At 34.5% G+C, this 24,935-nt stretch overlaps 1 protein-coding gene across 1 annotated transcript; it reads right to left on the bottom strand.

The window, feature by feature from the left end:
• Positions 1 to 762: 762 nt before the first annotated feature.
• Positions 763 to 21,873, bottom strand: LOC140140784 (uncharacterized). Its single transcript, XM_072162528.1, has 4 exons — positions 21,453 to 21,873; positions 17,081 to 17,187; positions 4,407 to 4,502; positions 763 to 3,812 (listed from the first exon to the last, which is right to left on the bottom strand). Exons 1-4 carry the CDS (start codon positions 21,744 to 21,746, stop codon positions 3,473 to 3,475), a joined length of 837 nt encoding a protein of 278 aa, XP_072018629.1. The 5' UTR covers positions 21,747 to 21,873; the 3' UTR covers positions 763 to 3,472.
• Positions 21,874 to 24,935: the final 3,062 nt, after the last annotated feature.

Below are 24,935 nucleotides of genomic sequence, written 5' to 3'. Positions count from 1 at the left end.
ACGACAAAGCGAAAAAAAATGCGGTGTCCACTGATACCAAAAATTTCATTGTGATAGGGGGGAAAGAGGAGTGGAAATAAGATGTTGATATGACAATCTTCCTATAAAATATACCAATAATGGATATTGATTGCGTCATGTAATATTCCCATGTAATGGCTGATGTTTTTCCAGATGTTTTTTTTTTTTTGGGGGGAGGGGGTCAGTGGGCGTAGCTAGAGGGGACAATTAAGGGGCACGCGCAGTGGGAACCGTCTTATGGGTCGCCGAATCTACCAATTTATAAGCTGAAATTCAATTTGATTATAACAAAATAAGTAGTATTAATTGTGCAAATTTTCGCGCGCTCCGCGTGCAATTGTTTCACGAAAAGGGAGGGGGTGCATTCTGTATCCTTGCCTCAGGGCGCCAAAACTCCCAGCTTCGCCAATGTTGAGGGGAGGGGGAGGAGGCTGAAATGGTAGAGTCGTACAATTCAAATTCGAGATAAATAGTTCCAGGCTAAAGGTTAATTTCATCAAGATGGGGACAGATCTAGAGTAGACAAAAACACCAATTTGGGGCCCATGAACATGAAACAAGTTGCGCCAACTCGTTATATTTTTGCCTGAATTGCGCTATTCCATCAATCTGCTTAATTTACCTTCATAGCATTTTATTCCGATGTTTTCATTGTTTAACACGAAAAGATATTACCAAATAACCATCCACACTGTTTTTGCAACCTCGTGTGAACACCAAAAAGAAGCACCAAAAACAGAATTTTAGAAAACTTTGACAATTTATTTTATTTTTACTCTACCATAGAATATACAACTTAATAAAATTATGCTTCATATGAACATCATTAATGGCGTCAGACGTAAATAGTCATGAATTGTGCATACTGATAAATACCGTGTTATTATAAACCGCCCCCTATAGATGAGTTGACCTATGACACCACATTCAGGACGCCCTCTGTTGTTCCACACAAGGCGAAATAATAGTAGTGTCTATGTCAGATCACATACATGCTTGCTGCTTTGATTATGTGACATTATATATAGCTTGTAGCACCTGGAAGCAAATTTGATAAAATTGCTGGTATTATTTGTTTGAAACCAAAGTTAATGCCACAAAATCAACCTCCTCCACGTAGACTATAAGGTCTTTTCCCCGACAGCTTTTATCTCTGTCCAACAATGTGCGTACTAAATGTAAACACATGTCACCTCATCTATACAGGCCGCGGGTAACTACCACCGCGGTGGCCCGGACAAAGGCGGCTCTGCACTGGAACAAAGCCAATAATATCGCCCTCTACAGTCAGTTTGATACAAAAAGGGCGGTTTATAGTTATATGAGATTCGTCCGTATGCGAAAACTAGAACGGTATGATTACGTCATCATGTTTTGCCACTATGTCACTCATGTATTACCAATGATACCAGAGGTTAAAGTCTTACAGGATTTACTATCAACATTGTATTGAGTCAGAAGTGGGCAGTGGCTATGTTTGTTTAAGAGTATTCTCGGTTCATTTAGCACCATTTTGGCGTGTATTTGGATATTTGATTTCTATTGTGGGGTGTCTGTCATGTGCTATACTTATAACATCAATTTGAACATGGTCTATTTTGGGACACCCTATAAAATAGAACATCCTTAAATAATTGAGTAAACTCTGTCACATTTTTCAACATGAACCATTTTCTTATAGAGCACATGGATACAAAATGTCGATTAAACAAAAATACAATAAACGCTTAACCTGCGCTTAAATAATAATCATTGCACTTAATATATTTGGTGGACAATCTATTGCACTTATAGGTATGAGGTAAAAATAACCTATTATACCGTAAAACCTCATTTACAAGCATATAGAGTGCTCTTGATGAAAGCTAAATTTATCCAGGCTCCCACCATCCAGAAAATTATAACTTTATATGGAGTTTGAGTGAATACATTATTGATATAAGCGTACACAAACAACTATTATTGTAAGATTGATTCATTGTATTGGCATTTTTACGGCTGTTTCGTATTAAGGAGGCACACAGGATCACTAATTATCCATTATTATTCACCTCATAACTCGAAAACTTCCATCAAAAACACTGTATAATGCTTGAAGACGAGGTTGTACGGTAATTAAATAAAAGAAATACACATTTATAGTGATTATTCGAATCAACGGAGTTTCTTGTAGACAAGTTGCTTTTTGACAGTTTTGATTTTCTCGACCCAGTATAGGACTTTCTGCATTACACTCCAACTCCAAATCGTGTTTACCATGTTTACCAACTAAACACTTTTAAAAATATTATTGTTAACAATCTGTTCTAAAAATATGTTTAGAAATATGTCATGTGACAAATTCCTAAACATATTATCCATTTTAAATAATATCCATGTATACTCTTTCTTTCAGCATTTTAACGTGTTAAACAGTGACAGCAAAAATAATGATTCAAGCAGTGTTTCATTGTTAAAACAGTGTTGGACACAAACTCAACTTTTGTTCTGAAAACTCCACTTTGACATCATCCTGTTCCTGAATCAGCCATTACATGGGAAGTTTCAAAATAAACAAAAATCTAATAGTTTCAGAACTGTAGTTTCTTTGAATTAAAAAGGAACTTGGGAAAACCTGGTGACCATTTGGTTCGGGCATTCGCATTTCGATCATATCATATCAACTTCACGTTTGAATGTGTGACTTAGTTGGAAATGGGTCGGTTTTAGGTCGAAGATGGAGACGATTGTAACCGCATATCAACATCAGGTTGAAATCAGGTTGATACGTCGATTCAACGTCGACTTGTCAGCTTGTGGCGACGGTGTAAAGGTACCGTGTCTGTCCGATAGCAATATCGGTGCCAAGTTATGTACCGATGCCTCTTTCTATCATACACTGGTGATGTAATCAATTGTTTATCAAGCCGTCGTAGTGACGACATAGTGACCTATGATCATTTTTGAAGTAATGTCAGAAATCTACGACATATGACATAATAATTATGTCGTCCTTTCTTATTTCTTATAAATTCGTAACGGTATTGGTCAGTATGTTGTAGATTTCTAAAACTACACTTTCAGGACATCTACGACCTACAAATTCATGTCGTACCGTCGTAGATTTCTGTCTGAAGATTTACAAAAAAGTTCATATGTCACTATGGCATGTCAAGGACGAAGCATGATAATTATTATATGCATAGTGTTATTGTTTTTTATTCAAATATAAAACAAAAACACTCTGCAGATGTTCTGGGCCTCGTGGAAGAATAGAGGATACCTCAAAACATCCAATGAACGAGTAACCCGGGCAAAAGAAGAAATAAAACAAAACATTGGGTACGATAGAAAAGGCCATCGGTAGCTATCAGGGCACCGATAGTGCTATAGTACCGAATTAGATGTTGTGCCTAAGCTCTGGTTGGCTGGCGATATAAAGTTTGTCCTTCACCCCGAACCCCATGTCGACTTACATGGGAATTTGATTATTACAAGGCGGGCTTGATCGATGCAACCGTTGGTGACAGCGTTCTACAACTCTATAGCAACAAAAGCAGACACAACAGCAGATGAGATTCACCAGGATAATAAAACCAACCACACCAATCAAAATATACATCCATAGGTTGTCCACTAGGAACGATAGGTTCATACAGCAACTAGGTTCACTGCAACATATGTCTGTACACGTGCTATTAGAGACACTACATTCAAAGTTTACTTCCGGGCAGCAGTCTATAGCACATTCCTCTACGTTTTCTTTGTGATCGCATCGGCCGTCACCGCAGAAGCCTTCTTTAACGGCAGACCTAGTATAAGGAGAAGAAAGTGTTATAGTTCAGTTCATGTTTTGTGTTGTCATGTTTCATTACATGGCGTATCCAGAGAGAGACAACAGTCAGGATCCGAATCACCTTGTCTGAGACACGTGTATAATCTGACAGTTTATCATGTCTATAAGAGAGGGAGCACAATTTTGCCCACCCCACGACACTATTTTTGTTCCCTGCCCCCCTATTTTTCATAAAGCCACCGTATCATGATTAGCTTTACTCAGTATTCATTAAGTTCCTTTGCAACATATGTTCAACAATCTTGTTAAGCACAGAACACCAAACACCACTATTCTCTAGTCTCTTTTTCTATTTTCCCGTCTCTCGTCTTCTCCCGTCCAAAAGGAATAGAATCTGATATTACACAGTGTTACGGTTACCGCAGGTATATGTATAACCTCTGCAACCTCAACAACTGTTCCCGATGACGTCCTATAAATGAAAGTCCTTTCATTATGGAGAGGGGGTCAAAAAGATCGAATACGTTTGTAAAAAACTAGTTATTTAATATGGGTCAACGTTGATCGTTTATAGGACGTCATCGAAGTTTTGGTTTGTTCCCTTACTCACCCAAGGCTTAGTTCCTCTTTTTGACATGCTCCAGCATAGCAAGTAGACCACATCCAACACGTGTCCTCAGCTAAGAAACCCCACCGTAGATCACAACTGTATATCAGAAATACAAAATTATTATGTTTATTATAATGGTTTTATGACTTTTATGTCAAAATTTTTGGTATACATAACAGCGCAAAGATCATTCACCATGTTCACAGTGGCTATTTCAGTTAAAGTCCATCACCATAATCGCCTACGCAGGGAGTGAAGATTTCAAATGGATAATTTGGCTAATCCCCGACGTATAATAGTAACTACTATTCTTAGTTTGAATTTGGTTTGCAGAGCATTGTTCAGGTTTTGACCCCGTTGAACTCAAAATGCGACCATTGTCTTTTTGGCTTATAACTCGAGAACCATACGTCACAATCTTTGAAAATCATACACTCTGGACCATATTTTTCTAACTTATCCTGTGAAATATTATTATTGAAAGATGTTTGATTTTGTTGTAAGGCAAAACGTGTCTAAATGAGGTGGGTTTACCCAAGTATCAACAGAGCAAGCGCAAGCCTAGGTCAGTGGCGTAGCGTGAGTCTTCTCCTTTTTTTTTTTGATGGGGGGCGACCATGATGGGGTCACCGACCACGATGGAGAGCACAAGCCGCTTTTCGGCAATTTTCCTATGTACTTTTCGAAATAATTTTCAAATTGATATGGGTGACACTACGCCATTGAGTTTATGGTAGCTTCAAATCAGGGTTGGCGCAGTTTAAATCAATTGATTTAAATCACGATTTAAATCAAATGATTTTTTTTAATCACTGATTTAAATCAACTTTTTACAATTTTTGATAAATTTAAGTTAATTTCTTCCTTGAATTGACTGTTTTACTTCATTTGTAATGCTTCTACACCTTTTGGGTACAATTAAATACCTCTATGATGTCATTTTATCTATTGCTAAAAAAATCATTTTCAAGGTGCAGAATTCAACAGGTTTTTTCCCATGATTTTACCAATTTTTTTCTGTGAAATTTTCACATCTGAAAATGTGTTTTGACTTTTTGTAAATACATGATAGGATTGTGCATATGTTTAGTATTCCACTGGTCTCTTTTGACTTTATCATGGTGTATAGCAGTTCTTGGAATAAAAAAAATTTAAAAAAAATCGATTTAAATAAAAAAAATCCGATTTAAATCAAATAAATCGATTTTTTTTAATATTTAAAAAAAAAATTAAAAAAAATCGCCAACCCTGCTTCAAATACAGTTTTGGTTCCATCAAAGAGGAATCCAATATTGCCCCGAACTTCCATTGGTGGACTGTTGGTGTCAAGGTTATTTAACCAAGGTGAAAATAGCACGTGACGAAATTGCACCATCCTCCTTCAACGAATCTTTGATCACGTTTTTTCTGCATTGTGCTTTTTTTAAAGTCGTCACTGATTCTTTGATGCAACATGATCAATAGATTGTTTTTTTTAAATGAAAATAACTATTTTGTTATTTTTATTTGAAGTCTTGCTTTGTAGCCTGTATGCTACGCCCCATTGATTTTTGTTCTCCTTTTTATGAATTTGGGCGTGCCTGCGATGACGTCAATAAATGTAGCATAAGTTCCCTTCCGGTTCTACTTCCGCAATTACACAAACTGGTACATCAACTTTAGTCAAATGCAGGAAAAAAAAAGTATACCCCGCAAATGTCTCGTTGTTTCCCGATTGATTCTTGCCTTGTAGGAAACGCAAAGGTATTATCGTCATGATGACATTAACAAAATATCTAAATATCAAGCATGACATGTATATTTTAACACTATTGGCCTACATTTAAAGAGGGGGCACTTCGTGATCTACAGCTTCAATTCCCGATTTTCTGAAGGCTTCTAGATTTCCAAAATAAATCTTAAGGTCAAAATTGATGGTTGCCTTTTCCTCATAGCTATATACACATTTAATACGTTCGCATCATTAGATTTATAAGTTTACTTCGAGGCCTGTTAAATGTCAAAAATATCAATTTATAATATTTTTCCATAAAATTTGTATTATATCGCGAATTAAAAAAAAAAATTCAAAAAAATTATTTAATATCAAAAGGATATCCCTCGTATTCAGAATACACTTTGATGTGTCTGTTGTGCTCTCAGATCTCACACAAATACTGTGCAAACGTCGTTATCAGATCCCTTAAGCTTAAATTCATGCGCGTATTTTTTTTTGGGGGCGCCAGTCCCCGGGGTAAAAGCAGGGGCGGCCAAAACGAAGGGGCGGCGGAAGAAGAAGGGGCGGCAAAAACGAAGGGTGGCAAATCGAAGAAGCAAAGAAAAAAAAAAATTTTGGGCGGCAAAATTGAATTTTCTTCAGCCCCCGGGATAGGAGCGGCCACGGTACGCCACTGAAATTTAACTCAAAAAATGCTTTCCAGAGCATGTTATGTTATACTGTTCATTATAAAACATCGTTCCTTTACATTGTCTAAGACTGGGTTCGATTCCGCCAGAAGGTGGAAGAGCGTATTTCCTGGGATTTAATTTCGCCGTAACAAAAATCCCAGACGTCAACCAAATTATGACCATATATAGTAAACTAATCACATATATTTTGTGAAATACGTTCTTTTAAAGACATGAATGAAATTAAATTATTTTTTGTGTACTTTGTAAAATATAGACGTTTCCATGGTTATGAAGAATTCTATTGCATAAATCTGCCGTATAAGACATTAGAAGCCGACTTTACTTGTCTGTAATCTTGAATTTAAAGAAATCTAAAGCACTCCCATAATGCAGTGCGCTACATGGTAGCTACCCAACAGATTAGACGTCTATTTTTTGTATTAGACAGTTTCTGTGGGAATCAGTTGGAAGTCGAAAGTATTGATTTTTAGATAAGGTCAAACAAAAGAAGTATTTCCCTTTGTTTCCTATTGTTTTGGAAACTCTTGAACTGCTCACATCTTGTCCAAATTCAATGTTTTTTTTTTTTTTTTTTACAAAATGTAAAATGTTATTTAAAATCCTATAAGAAATTGAAAATTGAGTATGTCCGACTTAAGACTGATTTTGCTTGATCACACCACAAATTACTTGAACGTGGACGTTATTGCTGATGGGATAGGGCGTGGCTACCTCTATTGTTAGTTGTTAAAATTTGTCATACTTTTTTTATATTGTTCGTTTTTTATTATTATTAATTAATAATAAGAAGAAGAAGAATTATAAATATTAATAAGAATAAAATAAATTTTATGTATGAGCCCAGCAAACGCAACACGTTTTCGGCACCATGGCAAGAGGTTATATAAAAGGTTGTCAGAAAATGCTTTCATAACATTAAAAAAAAATTTGATAGCCTATACTGCAAACATTTTAAGATAATGTTATCTAAGTGTTGACAAAATATTTGGCAACAAAATATTTGCAAAAATAGTTTACAATAACATTTTGAAAACATTAAAAAAAATTGTTGTAGTGTGTTTACATGCAAAACGTTTCAAAACATTTTCATGAAACAACATTTAATATTATTAATACGTTTTTACCTTGACCAAAACCCAAACCTATAACTTGTTTAAGACGTTTTTTAAACGGTTTTGTATTTGCTGGGAGATGTGCTGTATACATATAGTTACGTCTCTTTTTGTTGTTGTAACATTTCGATTTCCTTTTCGCATTGCATGCCGGTATTGCTATATATTGCTTCTTTTGTGTGTTGTAGCAACGTATCCTGTCGTATTTCCCGTTTGTCATAATCAATGTAACCCGAGGTGAAGACACAAATTCAATTTCCACCATAGCAGGCACTAGGTACAAGGACCTAACATGTTTATTTGTAAAATTGGTGTACTTTGTTGTCTTTACCACTTGAAAAATAACCAAGGAAAAGTATAAGTATAGGCCTAGTAGTTTCTAAAGCAATATAATACAACATTATAGGTTTAATTTGGGCTTGCGCTGACATAGCTAAGGGTTAACACCCACTTGTTTGGCTTAATTATTTCCTTTTTGGTACATTTGGCCTAATTATTTCCTTTCGTGATGTAACATGATTAAGGGTCAGTAACATTCAGCCAAGAAATTTACTAGATTTGACCGTTATTCGAAGTGCTAAATAACATGACCTTTTTGTCATGTTTGTATTTTGCGATTTGCGAAACATGTCCTCATAATAACTTGGTAAATCATAGTTACTAATTTTCCATAGATTATTGTGAAATAAATAAATAAATAAATAAATAAATAAATAAATAAATAAATAAATAAATAAATAAATAAATAAATAAATAAATAAATAAATAAATAAATAAATAAATAAATAATAAATAAATAAATAAATAAATAAATAAATAAATGAATAAAAAAATAAATAAATAAATAAATAAACAAATAAAATAAATAAATAAATAAATAAATAAACAGATAAATAACAAAACTTTATATATTAAACAAGCAAGTTGTTAACGTAAAAATCATTTTAATGAGTAGGCGTATATTAGGACAAATTTATTATTGAATTTTGTATTTTTATTTAGAATTTAAATTATCCTTTTTAGTCCAGATTGATTGGCAATCGAATAGGCACGGTAATATAAAAAATTAGCCTACATGCATATTACAAGCGTAACCTCAAAAACCAAATACAAGGTGTCCCATAAAAAGGTTACATGTAGAAAATGAACCGCATTTGGTGATAGATCAACATATCAATGTCATTTTGTCAGATATTAGTTATTCATGCTTCTTCTAATTGTCTGCTAAGTTTCAACTCTGTATCTTAAAAGCAATTTAACTTATGAGCGCAAGATAACAGGGGTGTCAAGAGTGGCAAACCATCAAGATATTGCACAACGGAAATTGAACAAAAGCACACCATTGTTTTCACATTTTTTCTTTATTAATTTTTATTTTTCTCATATGTTTTCATGGTTCAACTTATTGCACAAAAGAAACGAATTGCAAAAATAAATGTTGCACACTGAAAATTAATCAGTTTTAGAACTTCTGGACTTCTTGGTGGTAACACATAAAGGAAGATGGTCATTAGAGAAGAATACGTTTTTGTGAAAGCAGTTCAGCACGCTGCATCTCCTGCATGTCATCAACATAGTGACATTAATGACAATCTTTTGCATTTAGGCTTTGTTGAGTTGAAATATGCTGTAAGAATATTGTACATTTCTAACTGGACTCTTGAATTAAAACTGAACAAGTTTTATTCTCTGTTCATCAGAATAAAACACTGCATACATCAGTCATGCTATGGCTGGGCTTACTCAAATGCCCGCCAAAAGCATGGTGGCTGTGACGGTGGTAATGAAACTCGTGTTGCATTATGTCACGTAAACAGCTTGCTCAGGAATGCGTGGAATGCGGGCTAAATACACAAGTTGTGAACTTCAGTTTCACAGGGGTACTAGAGGGTACATAGATTATGTCATGAAAAGAACATTTATATTTGTTAACATTAGCTTAGATTATTTTCAAAAATCTACACGTAACCTTTTTTGGGACACCCGGTATATAAAACGTGTAGAAGGGCAAATTTCATGAGCAAAGTACAAAGACCTTATCGATATCTTTCGCAATTTCATTTGCTTCTTCAAATGACTAACAGGTAGTTTAATAACGTTATTCAAAGTGCCAAAACTGGTGATACATTTTTAACATGTTCAATATTAACAAGGTTTGATTATTTTAGCAGTACGATACAAGATTGTGACTATGTCGCAGAGAGACAAATGTAAAATACATCATGTATCATAAGCCTGTGAATGTAAGAAGAGGGAATTTTATACTAAAAATATCGGAACTTGGCATTTTTCTGATTAATATAATAATTATAGCTTAAAGGAAGTGTCCGGCAATCACAACATTATGTCTTATATGTTAGAAAAATAATTATCAAGCACGAATCACATGGTTTTATTTAAAACAAACGCATATTAACCATAAAAACGAATAAAAACAGCAATCTCTCAACACGCGATATTCAAAATTCCCGCGCCAAAATGTTCTAGAGCAGTGACGTCATGGTTATTTGTGCTCAAATGTCGTCAGGCTTCATTGAATTATTAGGACGTCATTGCTCTAGACAATTTCGGCGCGGTAATTTTGAATATCGCGTGTTGAGAGATGGCTGTTTTTATTCGTTTTTATGGTTTTAATATGACTTTGTTTTAAATAAAACCATGTGATTCGTGCTTGATAATTAATTTTCTAACATATAAGACATAATGTTGTGATTGCTGGACACTTCCTTTAATTGTGGCACGATCTGAAATTATCTCAAGAACCATTGAACCAATACTGGACCGAATTAAAATATTAGTTTGCGTCTGACGCCAGGGCAAAGGTGAGGCATGATTGGTTGCTGACCTGCGCAGTACAGCCTTTTTGGCCTAGTTGACAGGAAGTCATACGCAAACTTTTTTTTTAATTCGGTCTTCAATTATAATATTATACCCTATGGTACGATCTGATCCAGTCAGGATAAAGTAGGATATTTTGGCACTTGAATTGAGTTCTTACCATTAAACTTGCTCTCGTCATTAAAGCGTACTGATGTTAAAATCGCTAAATTCCTTACATGGTTGTAAAAAGTTTTGAACGTTTTATAATGTATTTCTTACGGTTTTCATTTGGTTTTGCCTATATTTCAATTTCATTATTGACAACTTTGGTCTGATTGGATCAGATCGTGTCACATCTGGGAGAGATATTACGACCAAAAGGATGTGTTATGGTTATCATCAGGAAAAGTTCAAGCTGAGTCTCGATAAGAATAAAAATTAGGACAAGATTCTGATGTGTTAAGTACTAATACAGTACACACCACTAAATATAGAAATACAGCAGACAACACAAGAATAGATATTTCCGGTTGAAATGACAGCAGTGGCCCTTTCCAAAATGAAAAAATAAAAAATACTAAGAAAAATTGTATACATTACAGGCCTATTCAAAAACTATAGCACCTTCTCTTCTTTGTGTCGTTTTGAAAAAAGAGGCTTTTTACAGATACCAGTTGGTTGGTAAATAATTATAGGCCTAAAAAAGTAATGAATTCAAGTCTGGGCGATTTAAAAACATCGATGCCACTCCAGTGATGTATCTCAAAATTGTAGCCTTAAACACGTACACGTACTTTTTTTATTATCTTTTATTATCTTTAATTATCTTTTATGACTACCTAGCTATCGTTATTCCAAGAAAATGTATTACTTTGAAGCAACAGGCGCTTTATCATGAGTAGATGCCCTTTTAGTAGAGTAGAAGCAGTATATGAGGAGCAGGGTATAGATATAATACATGTATACATACTACAGACATATAGAATATTTCATGTTTTTCAGGAAATGACATTGGTCATGTTGGTTAGCTCAACTGCCAAATACAATAACAACGCCTTTCCTATTTGCCCAACTAGCTGTTGGTCTGCCCTACTTATTTGTGTTTATATTCCAAGTTTAACTTTGGAAACTGTTTCATATACCAGTCGGTGATTTGACAACTTTCATATCCTTGTTTTGGTTCTGGTAAAATGTGCCCTTTTGTCTCGGCCTTTTGCACTGGTTTGATGTTTCCTTACTTTTTCCTGTGTTTGTTTATATAGTTTACGATGCGTAAAGTATTACATATCTTATTGCTATAAGGTGTCGATTAAAGGCTCGTTCAGTGATTTCCTCATCCACAGGATCGTAAAAAGCATCAAATTTAGATGTGGGCACCTTTTATAGTCTGCTAGTGGTTAAACCGAAAGCCGTATACATATTAATGACAAAATAAGGACATTTTACACGAATCTGCAATTTCTCTACTTATGGGATCTAGAATGAGCGTTTATGGTGTGTCGACAGTATTTTTTGTAGGACATGAGAGCACCTCAGACGTATCGAATTGCATTCTGAATACGAAGCATGTCTTTCTGATATCAAATAATTTTCATTATTTGAAATTCACGATATAATACAAATTTTATGACAAATTATTAAAATTTGATATTTTTCAAATTTTTGACATATAACAGTCCTCGAAGTAAATTTTATAAATCTAACGATATATTCTTAAAGTGTATGTAGCTGGGAGGAGAAGATTATATTGAAGATATGGATTGTTTTCCCAAAAAGACCTAATTTGTTTTGGTGTTTTGGGAAAAAATCCATATCTTCAATACGAAAGGTCAACATTTTTAATTGATCGTCGGCTTTTCATCCCACCTACATACACTTTAAGGATAAATCATCAGATTTATAAAGTTTACTTCGAGTACTGTTAAATATCAAAAATATCAATGTTTAATGATTTGCCATAAAATGTGTATTACATTGCGAATTTAAAAAAATCAAAATTATTTGATATCAGAAGGACATTCTTCGTATTCAGAATGCAATTCGATATGTCTGATGTGCTCTAATGTCCCACAATAAATACTGTCCAAACGTTCATACCCCTTCCCTTAAGTAGAGAAATTATATCTACATGTATTTAAATGAGGCTTCAACTTGCTGTTTTCGTCTTTTTGTGTCAATTTTCTCATTTCAAAAATACCGAATGACAACTTTAATCCTTCACCTTCAGTATAATGTACACAATTCTATTCTTTTATACTTTTCGTTGGGATCACTGAATAGGCCTTTAAGTATCATTATTTGATCGCGTGTTCCATTGGGCTCTTCCATTTAAAATCCACACTACCCCTGTGGAAGATTTTCGAAAAATCGTCCACAGGGGGAGTATGAATTTCAAATGGAATAATTAACACATTAGCAGGTCCATTGGAAACTCACTTTCCTTCAGGGAAAAATTCAGGTTGAATCTTTCTCAGAGGGTGTATCAAATGAGGCAGCCTATGTGCTAATTCCATCTGAAATTCATACTACAACTGTGGCATATATTTCCAAAATCTTCCACAGGGGTAGTGTGGATTTTAAATGGAATAGCCCGTGTATGTTGTGTTATATGTATTTTACACCCGATCTACATATTAACCTTCGGTTTCAGCCGTATTTATCACGGAGAGCTGATAATCTAGTGGTTATGTTGTCTGCCTAGCAATTGAAAATCACGGGTTCGATTCCCGTAGGCTCATGTACATACAATAGAATGCCCTTATGGACACATTGAAAAAATCAAGTATATTAAATTACGAAAATCAAAAAGGTTATCTTGACAATATTACCCCATTACCATGATCACAATGCATGTTAGTCATGTTATGTTTCCTATAGCTTCGACATCCATGTATGGCAATCTAGTTAGTAAGGAAGTAATAGCGGACGTTATGCAAAAGGATGACACTGTTTTGCTGTCAAAACGGGACTATGCGGTATCACATGTCAATAGCTACCGTTGATTGTGCTAAGTCTGAGTGTTTTAATTTTCTCCTAATACTGGCCAACATGCTTATAAAAGCTCTTAAGCTTGGCTTGAGCATTTTGCTTGAGCCTGGTCCCATCAGGACCCAAGTGTATGTCCACCTGGACCGACTTGTTAAACAAACAATAAGTATTGCGTTAGATTTTGTACTATTTTGTATAAAAAATTTGAGACATTTCAAAGATCTCATCTCAATTGAGGCCAGTTTCCCTTTTAAAGGGATTCAAAAAAAAAAATTAACATGCGTTTTTATCAAACCAGGATATTTGAGAATACGTGGATTGCAATTCCATAAAAGAAGAAATCACAGAGTTTGAGTGTTGTTTGATTGACTTTACATGTCAGAGTCTATTGCACATAACACGATTGTTTCAAAAATGCCCAAAATAATATTAAGTTTTTTATTAATTTTTTGGTTTAGGTTTTGCTTGCCTAACGAATCACTTAAATGTAAACCAATGTCTGTAAGTCAAAACAAACTGTTTAATGGCCGACTATAATCTTGAAAATTTGAAAAGAATACGACCTTAATTTCGGAAACTTCGGAAAGTATTTTTCTTCTTTTTAGTTTTAAATGTTTGATATCCTAAAAGTTTAAAACAGTTTTAAAACATGAACGAAATGACACAGTAACTACAGTTGAGAAATACCCCAAGTGACATATATTTAGTCATTAAGCTAGTAGTCAGGCCTATTATATAACATGTTTTGGTTGTAAAATTAACAAAAACTCTCACAGAAGTCAAAGGACAAGCAAACATTATTTGGCCTATATCATGTCTGCATACAGCCTCGTACAGAGACATTAAAAGGGCATTTCGTGATCCACAGTCTCATCCCCCACTTTTCTCGATAAAAGTTGAGATTTTTATATCACTGGAAACCTCTGGCTACATAATGTTTATGTACAAAGTATTACCTGCAGATTAATTCGTTTAGCCAGGATATCGTGAAATTTGAATTTCGTTCTGGTGCACCAGAACGAAATTACAACGCATTGTCTATGGAGCAGTGTAATACACATAATCATGCATAACTCGCGAACGCAAAATCGGAATCAACTGAAATTTTGGGAATAGGTTTTTTTCGTGGATATCTACTGAAAAATGAAATAAATAGAGGATGCTAGGATCACGAAATACTCCTTTAAGATGCACTTTAAGTAACGGGTTTAATTACTGTAAATAAAAATTGAAATATACCAACATTAATAATATTAACACTTTTTTGAGTTAATTCAATTACTTAGGTAAAACAGCAAGGGGGCCATTGATTAAATTGAATTATATAAATAACCTGTGAACGAGATCACTCGGACGTTATCATAATATGAGTACATCCGGGTATCTGTCAAAACACGTGAATGGAAATTTTGTTAAAGGAACACGGATATGTGACATAGAATAATATTTATACGCAACTTTCCTTGATTAAGCGTTTGTTCCGTGTGTTATTTACACTTGGGTCCTGGAAGGATCAAGGATCAGGAAAATTGGATAAGCCAAATGAAAATAAATTATTTGACAGTGTGCCACTGTTACAAAAGTAGTCTAAAAGTGATTCCAATACATTCATTGATTGATTGTAAAGACCCAGCAAATACAAAAATGTTTTTTAAAACGTTATAAACACGTTTTGGTTTTATTCGAAACGTTTTCATAACATTAACATTACCTTATATTAAGGTCATGAAAACGTTTCAAAACATTTGTTTTGAAAAAACACGACAACAACATCTTAAGAATGTTGTCAAACTTGTAAAATAATTTCTGCAAACATTTTTGCCAAATATTTGATCAACTCTTAAATATTATGTTAGAATTTTTTCACCAAGTTTTCAAAAAATGTTTTTGAACGTTATTAAAACGTTTTATACTCTTTATATAACCCGACAAGAAAACATTTTCTTTAAAACATTTTTGGGATAAGCCGATTAGCGAATGTATCGAACTTCATCTACGCATGTACACGATTAGGAGGTGGGACTGAAGAGGGGGAGTAGTATGTCTAGTCTCAAAATACACATAATGTAAGTGCATATTTAATATACTGTATACGCCAATATTTTCGCGGGAATATATTTTCACGGTTTCATGTATCATTGACAATTTCACGGGTTGTTAAATTCGCGGTTGTGGATATCTCCTCAATAGAATAACATAGTAAAATGCTTAATTATCATGTTTTCGCTGGGTTTTATTTTCACGGATGCCTCTTGATCAGCGAAATCCGCGAAAATTAAACCACCACGAAAATTTCAGCGTATAGTACTTGGTACAAATTGTAAGATTTTACTGCCGTGTGTTATAATTACAAGTAGGTTTTAAAGCACAAAATACCTACATATCGCGTCGATGGTAATTTTTTCCCTAACGTCTTTCTATTGCGTCATAATACGTTTGAAGAGAATTTTGTTTATCAACACCATTATTAGTTCACGTTGATCATTGATGTAGTAACTTATTTTGTTTAAGATTGAAGTATTTTATATAGCTAAAATACAAAGATGTTCTTAAAACGGTTTTTCAAGAAACTCGAATAATATTTAAATGTTGGATCAAATAAAGGGCAAGAAAACGTTTTCAAAACTTTATTGTAAAATATTTTGGGCAAATATTTTCGCAAAATATTTTGTCAACACTTAAATGACATTATGTTTAGAATGTATGCATCAAATTTTCACAAATGTTTCTTGAATGTTGTTAAAACCTTTTTATATCTTTCATATCCCGATATTTAGATTTTTAACATTTTGTGTTTGCTGGGTAGCTGCCTTGCCAGACACAATGATTCAAACCAGACCAATGAGAAGCGTTTAAATTTAAGATATCTCAGGAATTTGTCACAAATAGGTCAAAGCCCAATGAATCCTATTAACCTTAAGGGGATACTACACCCCTGCCCAATTTTGTGCTATGTTTGCATTTTTCTCAAAAATTATCAGACATTGGGGACAAGTAAGATATGTATAATATAGGGGCAAGAACTACAACTACTGCACTGGAAATTTTATTTCAGCACAGACAACAGTTGTGGAGTTGCAGTCAAAAATGAGGGAAAACCAATATTTGATCAATAAATCAATAATTACTTGCTTTGAGTTGCTGAATTTTCAGTACAGTAGTTGTAGTCCTTGCCCCTATAATATACATATCTTACTTGTCACCAATGTGCTATAATTTTGAGAAAAATTCAAAAATAGGCACAAAATTGGCCAGGGGTGTAGTACCCCCTTAACGATTTTAATATTGACGAAAAACATATTATATAACGTGTTCAAAGAACGAGGAATTGAAATTAATTACCTTTCTCTGGCGTTATTTTGTCCTTCTGTACCATTGCAGTTGAAAAATGTTTCATTGAGTGTGCCGAAGGCATTGTCCGGATTGCAGTCTAAATTTGCAACCTTTTTCTTATATAAATGGAGAAAAAACAAAAATACAAATAATTATTAATTTGTATAGGTCTTATATATAAACAGAAAAGAAGCAGACAGAGTTAAAGATAAAGATAAAGAAGACGAAAACGAAAAGAAGACAAAGGAGAAAACAAAAAGAATGAAAAGAAGAACAGGCAAAGGAGAAGAAAGAGAAGAATATAAATATGATAAAGAAGAAAGAAGAAGTACAAAAATGAATACGAGGAAGGACATGAAGGAGGGCGAAAGAGAAGAAGAAAGAAGAGAATGAGATGATGACGAATACACTACAAAAAATATTTTACTCAACATTGAGTAAAAAGGTCACAACTCAACAGTTGAGTAATTTTTTACTCAATGTTGAGCTCATATAGGTCACAACTCTACAAATTAGTAAAGAATTACTCAACATTGAGCTCATGTTGTCTATCACTGCAAAAATAGTTTACTCAACATTGAGTAAAAAGGTCACAACTCAACAAATGAGTAAAAAATTACTCAACATTGAGCTCATGTTATTGCCTACACTGCATAAATACTTTTCTTTACAAGACTCGTTTAACAGAATTAGCCTCAAGACAATTTGACAGAAAATATTATATTGAGCGCTATTCTCTTATCTTTAATTTGAGGATGACTGCAATTGAGCAAGTTATAACCGAGAAGAAACAATGTCATCTTAGAAAATTAAATGTGCATTTCTGGGTATTTCCCTACCACATGTTTATGCATAGAACGCATATATGGCATAGAACACCTTTTATACAACAGGTTTTGCGTGGAAATCCAGTTAACCTGAATCAATTGCACTCGGTTATGTCTTGAATTGACGATAAGATAAAAGTGCGCCATTCATTATACGCCTTTTTAGTTTCTTGATATTTTGTCGAATTGTGCCAAATAGTGTTGTAAACGAAGTTGTACGTTTATAGTTATGTGCACTGTTGTAGCCATAGCCTAACCAATATTATTTGAGCTTTGATATAACCAATTATATAAACAGGCTGGGTAAGTTTTCTACAATTTTACCAGCCCCGCAATCCGACAGCAAATTTGCCAGCCATTAAGGGCTGGGGTATGAACGTTTGGACAGTATTTATTTTGGGACATCAGAGCACATCAGACATATCGAATTGCATTCTGAATACGAAGAATGTCATTCTGATATCAAATAATTTTGATTTTTTGAAATTCGCAATTTAATACACATTTTATGGCAAATCATTAAAATTGATATTTTTGATATTTAACAGTACTTGAAGTAAACTTTATAAATCTAATGATTTATACTAAAGTGTATGTAGGTGGGATGAAAAGCCGACGATCAATTGAAAATTTTGACCTTTCGTATTGAAGATATGGATTTTTTTCCCAAAACACCAAAAAAAAATTTGGTCTTTTTTGGGAAAAAATCCATATCTTCAATATAAAAGGTCAAAATTTTCAATTGACCGTCGGCTTTTCCTCCCTGCTACACTTTAAGAATATATCATTAGATTTATATAATTTACTTCGAGGACTGTTATATATCAAAAATTTGAAAAATATCAAATTTTTATAATTTGTCATAAAATTTGTATTATATTGTGATTTTCAAAAATGAAAATTATTTGATATCAGAAAGACATGCTTCGTATTCAGAATGCAATTCGATAGGTCCGAGGTGCTCTCATGTCCCACAAAAAAATACTGTCGAAACACAATAAACGCTCATTTTAGATCCCTTAAAGGATTTCTCCGGCAAAAGAAAATTAATTATCAAGCACGAAAGACGTGGTTTTATTTGAAACAAACTCATATTGACCATAAAAAAAGAATTAAACCAGCCGTCTCTCAACACGAGATATTCAAAATTCCCGGGTGCCGAAATTGTCCAGTGCAATGACGCCCTCCTGGTAATACAATGAAGGCTGACAACAATTAAGTGGAAGTAACCATGACGTCATTACACTAGACAATTTTGGCGCGGGAATTTTGAATATCGCGTGTTGAGAGCCGGCTGTTTTTATGGTCAATATGAGTTTGTTTCAAATAAAACCACGTGATTCGTGCTTGATAATTATTCTTCTAACATATAAGGCATAATGTTGTGATTGTCGTACACTTCCTTTATGTACATCCATGATGTGATATGACACATACAGCTTTGATTGAGGGTCTGTGCCCCCGGGGGGCACTTCCATGACAGATATGCATCATGTGCCTCGGGATAGACCCCTTTTTCAAACCGTCTTGTACCCAATGACCCCCTTTTTGTGTTATGGTCCTACCTATTACCCAATGACCCCCTTTAAAAAAATCCATGTACTCAATGACCCCCTTTTTCTATTTCCTGCTATACCCAATGAACCCCCTTTTAATTCCCAAATTTAGGTGGTATTTGTGTTCTCCTCCAGAAATAATGAGATTTTTCACATTTCCAAGGTGGCCAAGTTGTTTTTACGCAGTTTGGAACTTATTTATGTGTACTTAATGATACTCTTTTGGCAATCCTGTACTCAATGACTCCCATTTTACTTTTTGTTACCCCAATGACCATCCTTTTTTCAAAGTTTCATACCGAATGACACCATTTTTATTCAGGTTGTGTATACTGAATGACCCCATATGTTTGTAATTGTACATTTATCCTGAATGCCCCTACTTTTAACATGGCCGAGGCAAATCCCTGCCATTTCAGATAGGGAGTGCCTCCCCATGGCCTGTGCATATAATTTATCGTATATACTACTCAGCTCAGGCGTTTTAGTTTATCCCTCATACATGCTCATGTAAGCCGCATTCGACATCATTTCCGTAAACACGGTAAGTATGGTAAGCCTGTCTTGATACCTAAATTTATGAACATGAAAGTAATACCGGACCTTGTCATATAACAACCTCTCCTGACAGGTAAAAGTTCATGTAAACATCTAAGGGTTATGATCATGTATTGCTGCTGGATTAGTGTTGAAAGCTGTTTGAAAACACTAGCCCGACAGACAATGTCTGGAAACTTCCCTCTCAGTGCTGGTCAAATTGAAAACCAAAACCACAGCTACATTATACATTCTATAAATAATGTTCTAGTTTCGAAATGAATTATTTTGAAATGAGTGTACCGAATTTTTTCATAAACTATGACGCAACTAACATGATTTTAAAAGTGCAATATCTAAAACAATTTCCCTTTAAGTTAAAAAAAAAGAACCAACACACCAACATTTCAATTAAGTGGCAAAGACCTAGACAAGTTAAAAAAGTACTTTGAACTGAACTGGACTCCTTATTTATAAACTCGAATTTATAAATTCACCATAGGGAACATGGGGTAGCCATTGCACACCCTATCAGCAAAAGGAGCTAGATAAGCATTTACCACATACAAATGAATAGGGAAACAAGATGTCGATACTCACGGATTTTCACAAAATATGACTACTGCAAAAATGCTGAAGATTTAAGGATCCTATAACTTAAATATTAGCCTATATTTAATATGAGAAACTAATTGTAGAGAAAAGTTTATATGACAACCAATAACCTTGAACATCTACGAAGGCGGAACAGATTTTATGTGCAAGTCATTTGCAGACAATTGAATTCGAATTGAATATAATCTTCGAAACCTTGCACTTATCCGGGTAAAATGTAGATGTTATACAAAAATAAAAACAAATGCTGCACTACATTGCATTAAGGACATCCTTCATTAAGGACAGTTTTGCACTTGGTTCCAGACTTGTAACCCGTTCTGACTTGAGACTCAACTTTTCAAAAATAAAATAACTCGATTAAGATTCTCAAATCTTGCTCATGAAGATTATACACTGATTCAATTATTCAGACTCGATTGCTAGAAATGACTCAACTCGACCACAAAATGACTCAACTCGACCATAAAATGACTCGACTCGACCATAAAATGACTTAACTCGACCATAAAATGACTCGACTCGTTCAGTGCTGGGTTCAGTGACCCTAAATCATTATGGACACTGAAAAAGTTTCATACGGAACGTGGCCATTTTTACACTCTGAATAAAAATTCCTCAATGTTGAGTAAAAAAGGGAAGTGAGCAACAAAATTGCTTAAATTGTACTCAATTTGATTGCAATGTAATAAATAGTGAGTTCCATTTTGCTCATATTTAGTACAATTTAATCAATATTTAGTTCCATGTGACTCATGTTTGAGTTCCATTTTACTCATTTCGTTGCTAAGTTCGCTTTTCACTCAAAGTTGACTCATTTTTATTTAGACTCCACCATTGACCTACCTTCTGACATTGTGTTCCTTGCCCAGGCTGCCCAGGGTTTCCAGGATTTCCAGGTTGCCCAGTTTCTTCACAACAGATATAATGGTATTGTAGATATCTTCCAATTGAATACACTGAATTTCTACATTCTGTACTAGGCGTTGTCGGTTCTATGGGCAACGTCACTGCCTGTCTGATAAGTCGGTCCTCTCTAGCCGCTACATTTGTTGGAGAACCCACGAGTAAAAACACACTTGAAAGTAATAATGAAGACACACTAATTGCCCAACTTATAAAATCAGTTTTTAAAATCATTTTGAAAATATTATAATGATTTTAAAAAATCCACAAAATTATATATGCCAGTACTTGAGTGAAGAATTAAGTTGCGTCTGTGTTAACTTCTTTGCAGCGCAATGTCGAAGTAGAACTCTGGGGCGTCATCAACAGGAAGGGGCTAGGGGTTTGACTTTACTAGACTCTATAATTTGCTCAAATGCTACTGCTGTATACCTGTGGGGAGACTACTTGCAGCATGGTGAAGGAAATAGATCAGTCATCGAATTATGAACACCTAGCAAAATAAATATAAACTGGTTATCAACTGAATGTAAAAAATAAGTCATCTTCATAATTTTATTTGAAATGAATTTTTGATTTTTCTGATCTGGGAATATGTTCGAGATCACAGCTTATTTTCTCATGATGTGCATCAGCTTTATTACGATAGGTCTGCAGATAAAGAGACAATTATACTAGTTTCATACTTTCTCTCGCTTGTCGCTGAACGATGTCATCATGCCGCTTGCACTTTTCTGCAAGCGAAGCGGCACGCCGCTCAGTGGCAGCGGCATGACTCTGAAAGACAATGTTGCTGTTCAATACCGCTCTGTGCTCATTGCCAAAATCGAATCCTCAGAGCGGAATTCAACTCCTAGCGATCTGCCGCTTTGGGCAAAGCGGTAGAGTGATCAATATACCGGCTTGTCGCTGGTCACAGCTAGCATTTCTGGTGCGACAGTGCAGTGAAGTAAAATAGTCGTCAGAGCGGCAAAGCAGCAAGTGGCAAGAAAGTATGAAACCAGCATTATGAATGCATAATATAATTCAAGAGATTGGCGATAATAAATGACACAGGAACTGAAAGAAACCTATAAATGCTGTTTGTAGTTATACTTCTTTCGGACAGTTCTTTTCCACTTTCTAAGAAAACTATAATCAAAGATCATTTTAAAACACGATGCTGATAATAGGTTCATAAATGCGTATTACTTGTTGAGAGTGAAATTGTACGAAGTAATACACGCGTACTGAGATGTTGATGCGCCTAGTGCACTGCTAGTGGGGCTCTCGCATTAAAAGCATCAACATCTCAGTACAAGTACATCAGTTTGTACAGTTTCTCGAGCAACAAGTAATACGTATTTATTAACCTATTTCATACATGAGAAAAAATCAGTATGTCAGAGGATTTGTGATTCAACATCGGTAAACGTAGACCAACAACACAGCAAACACAAATTTGTTTTTAAAACGTTATAAAAGCGTTACGGTTTGGGCAAAACGTTTTAATAATTTAATTATTTTAATAATTTAATTTAATTTAACAATTTAAATGTTTTTAATTTTTAAAACGTGTTAAATGAAAATAAAATACAACATAATTTTAAAAATGATTTTGATTTAAACTTTTGAAACACAAGGAATAATTCCTACCTCGGAATTTTCAGATGGTACTCCATCTTTCATCAGCGAGTGAGTGACTGTATCAGGTCGAGATTTTCTTGACCTTTGACCTTTGACCTTTAACCATCTCTCAACAAAGACGGGGGCCGGTTCAAGCTTTCAGGAGTCTACGAGTCTGTTATCAGGTCAAAGGTCAAAAAAATCTCGACCTGATACAGTCACTCACTCGCTGATGAAAGATGGAGTACCATCTGAAAATTCCGAGGTAGGAATTATTCCTTGTGTTTGGATCAAAAGTTTAAATCCAAATCATGATTTATACCAACACAGATGAACTTTCATGAACATAATTTTAAAAATGTTATTGCGAAATATTTGTTGGCAAGCATTTAAAAAAATATTTTACCAACACTAAACAACATGTTTTACATCAATTTTTCAAAAATGTTTTCTGAATGTTATTAAAATGTTTTAACCCGTAAAACGTTCTTGTTTGCTGGGAAAGTAGTACAGGCTTGCTTTTAGTGGGCCTGATAGTATAGTTTTATTTTGACAAGATCATTCTTAAAAATCACAAAATTGGAAGACGTTGGAAAAAGAATTCTTAATTGCTGTAATTTGTTCTGGTGACTTTAGTCTTGCTGCAAATTGTGTTATCGAGAGGGAGGGGGTGATCCATAGACCATTTGACAGTAGTGTTTCCTTCATATCATACTAAGTACCTCCACTGTACATGCTGTATGCTGAGTGTGTATCCGAGAAATGATTGAATGATCTACCATGGTAGTGCGTCATAGCAGGTGAACTATTACATTGGGGGTACATGGTACGGAACTTGCACCAAGAAACATGAGTAACAGAGATCTTCGTTTCACCTGTTTGGTTAACTTGCTCCAGCAACTTGCCCATAGCAACAGGTTCACAACTTGCTTACCAGCATTTTAACTTATCCTGGGTTTTTGGAAACATTGTGAGTGGTTAAGGTGAGATAATTGGCGGCGGGGACACGTCCCCATTAATGTGGGAACGTCCGCGTCTTACCCGGTTTACTTTTCCCACTGGGAAAAGTAAACCAAGTAACACATTATGAACCTGATCATGAACCTGCATCTGAAGTTCCAACATGTAGGTTTTAATTACCATGACTTCCAGGGGCCGGAATTTAAGGTCAGGCGGATTTTTGTTGTAACATAGACCCGATTGGCCAAGATTTTCTATTTTAATTAATTTATTTATTTTAATTTATTATTGTATACACAGTCAGATGGAGAAAGTTTTTCAAAAGTCTATTTTTTTCAGAGATAGTGTGAGGATTTTTGTTTGTTCATGTATAAGTTTTTTGTATTTTGTTTTTAAACTTTAGCCTCCAACCTGGAAGTTAAATGGTTCTTGCCTTAAGTTTTTGGTAGATTTGGCCGGGAGATTTGGTAGTTCCACAGCAGATTGCGAATAGTAGTGGGCTTTGGCAAAAATTGCATTGATCATTTCATATCGAGTGTGTAGAAGAACTTAAATAATGTGGTTCTTGAGTTATGTTGTAAAGAGGGCTGAAACAATAATACTGTTGTAAAACGAACATAACTCATTAACAACAATAAATCAAGCAAGTTTACAAAGTATATGATTTGTAGAATGAACTTTTGCAAAACAGTAAAATGTTATTTTTCAATAATATACTGATTTAGATAATAAAAATCGAATTTATTGGTTGCAACAAAAGATCGCGTCGCCTTAAAAGTACAAGTCAAGTGGTAACATTTGTATGTTTGATTGTTTTTTTGTTTTATAATTTAATCCAATCTCATTAGAAACATTAGA

This window comes from Amphiura filiformis, chromosome 19 (assembly GCF_039555335.1).
Source record: "Amphiura filiformis chromosome 19, Afil_fr2py, whole genome shotgun sequence".
Classification (NCBI taxonomy): Eukaryota; Metazoa; Echinodermata; class Ophiuroidea; order Amphilepidida; family Amphiuridae; genus Amphiura; species Amphiura filiformis.
Note: the sequence above shows the minus strand (reverse complement) of the source record. Positions and strands in the feature narration are given on the sequence as shown.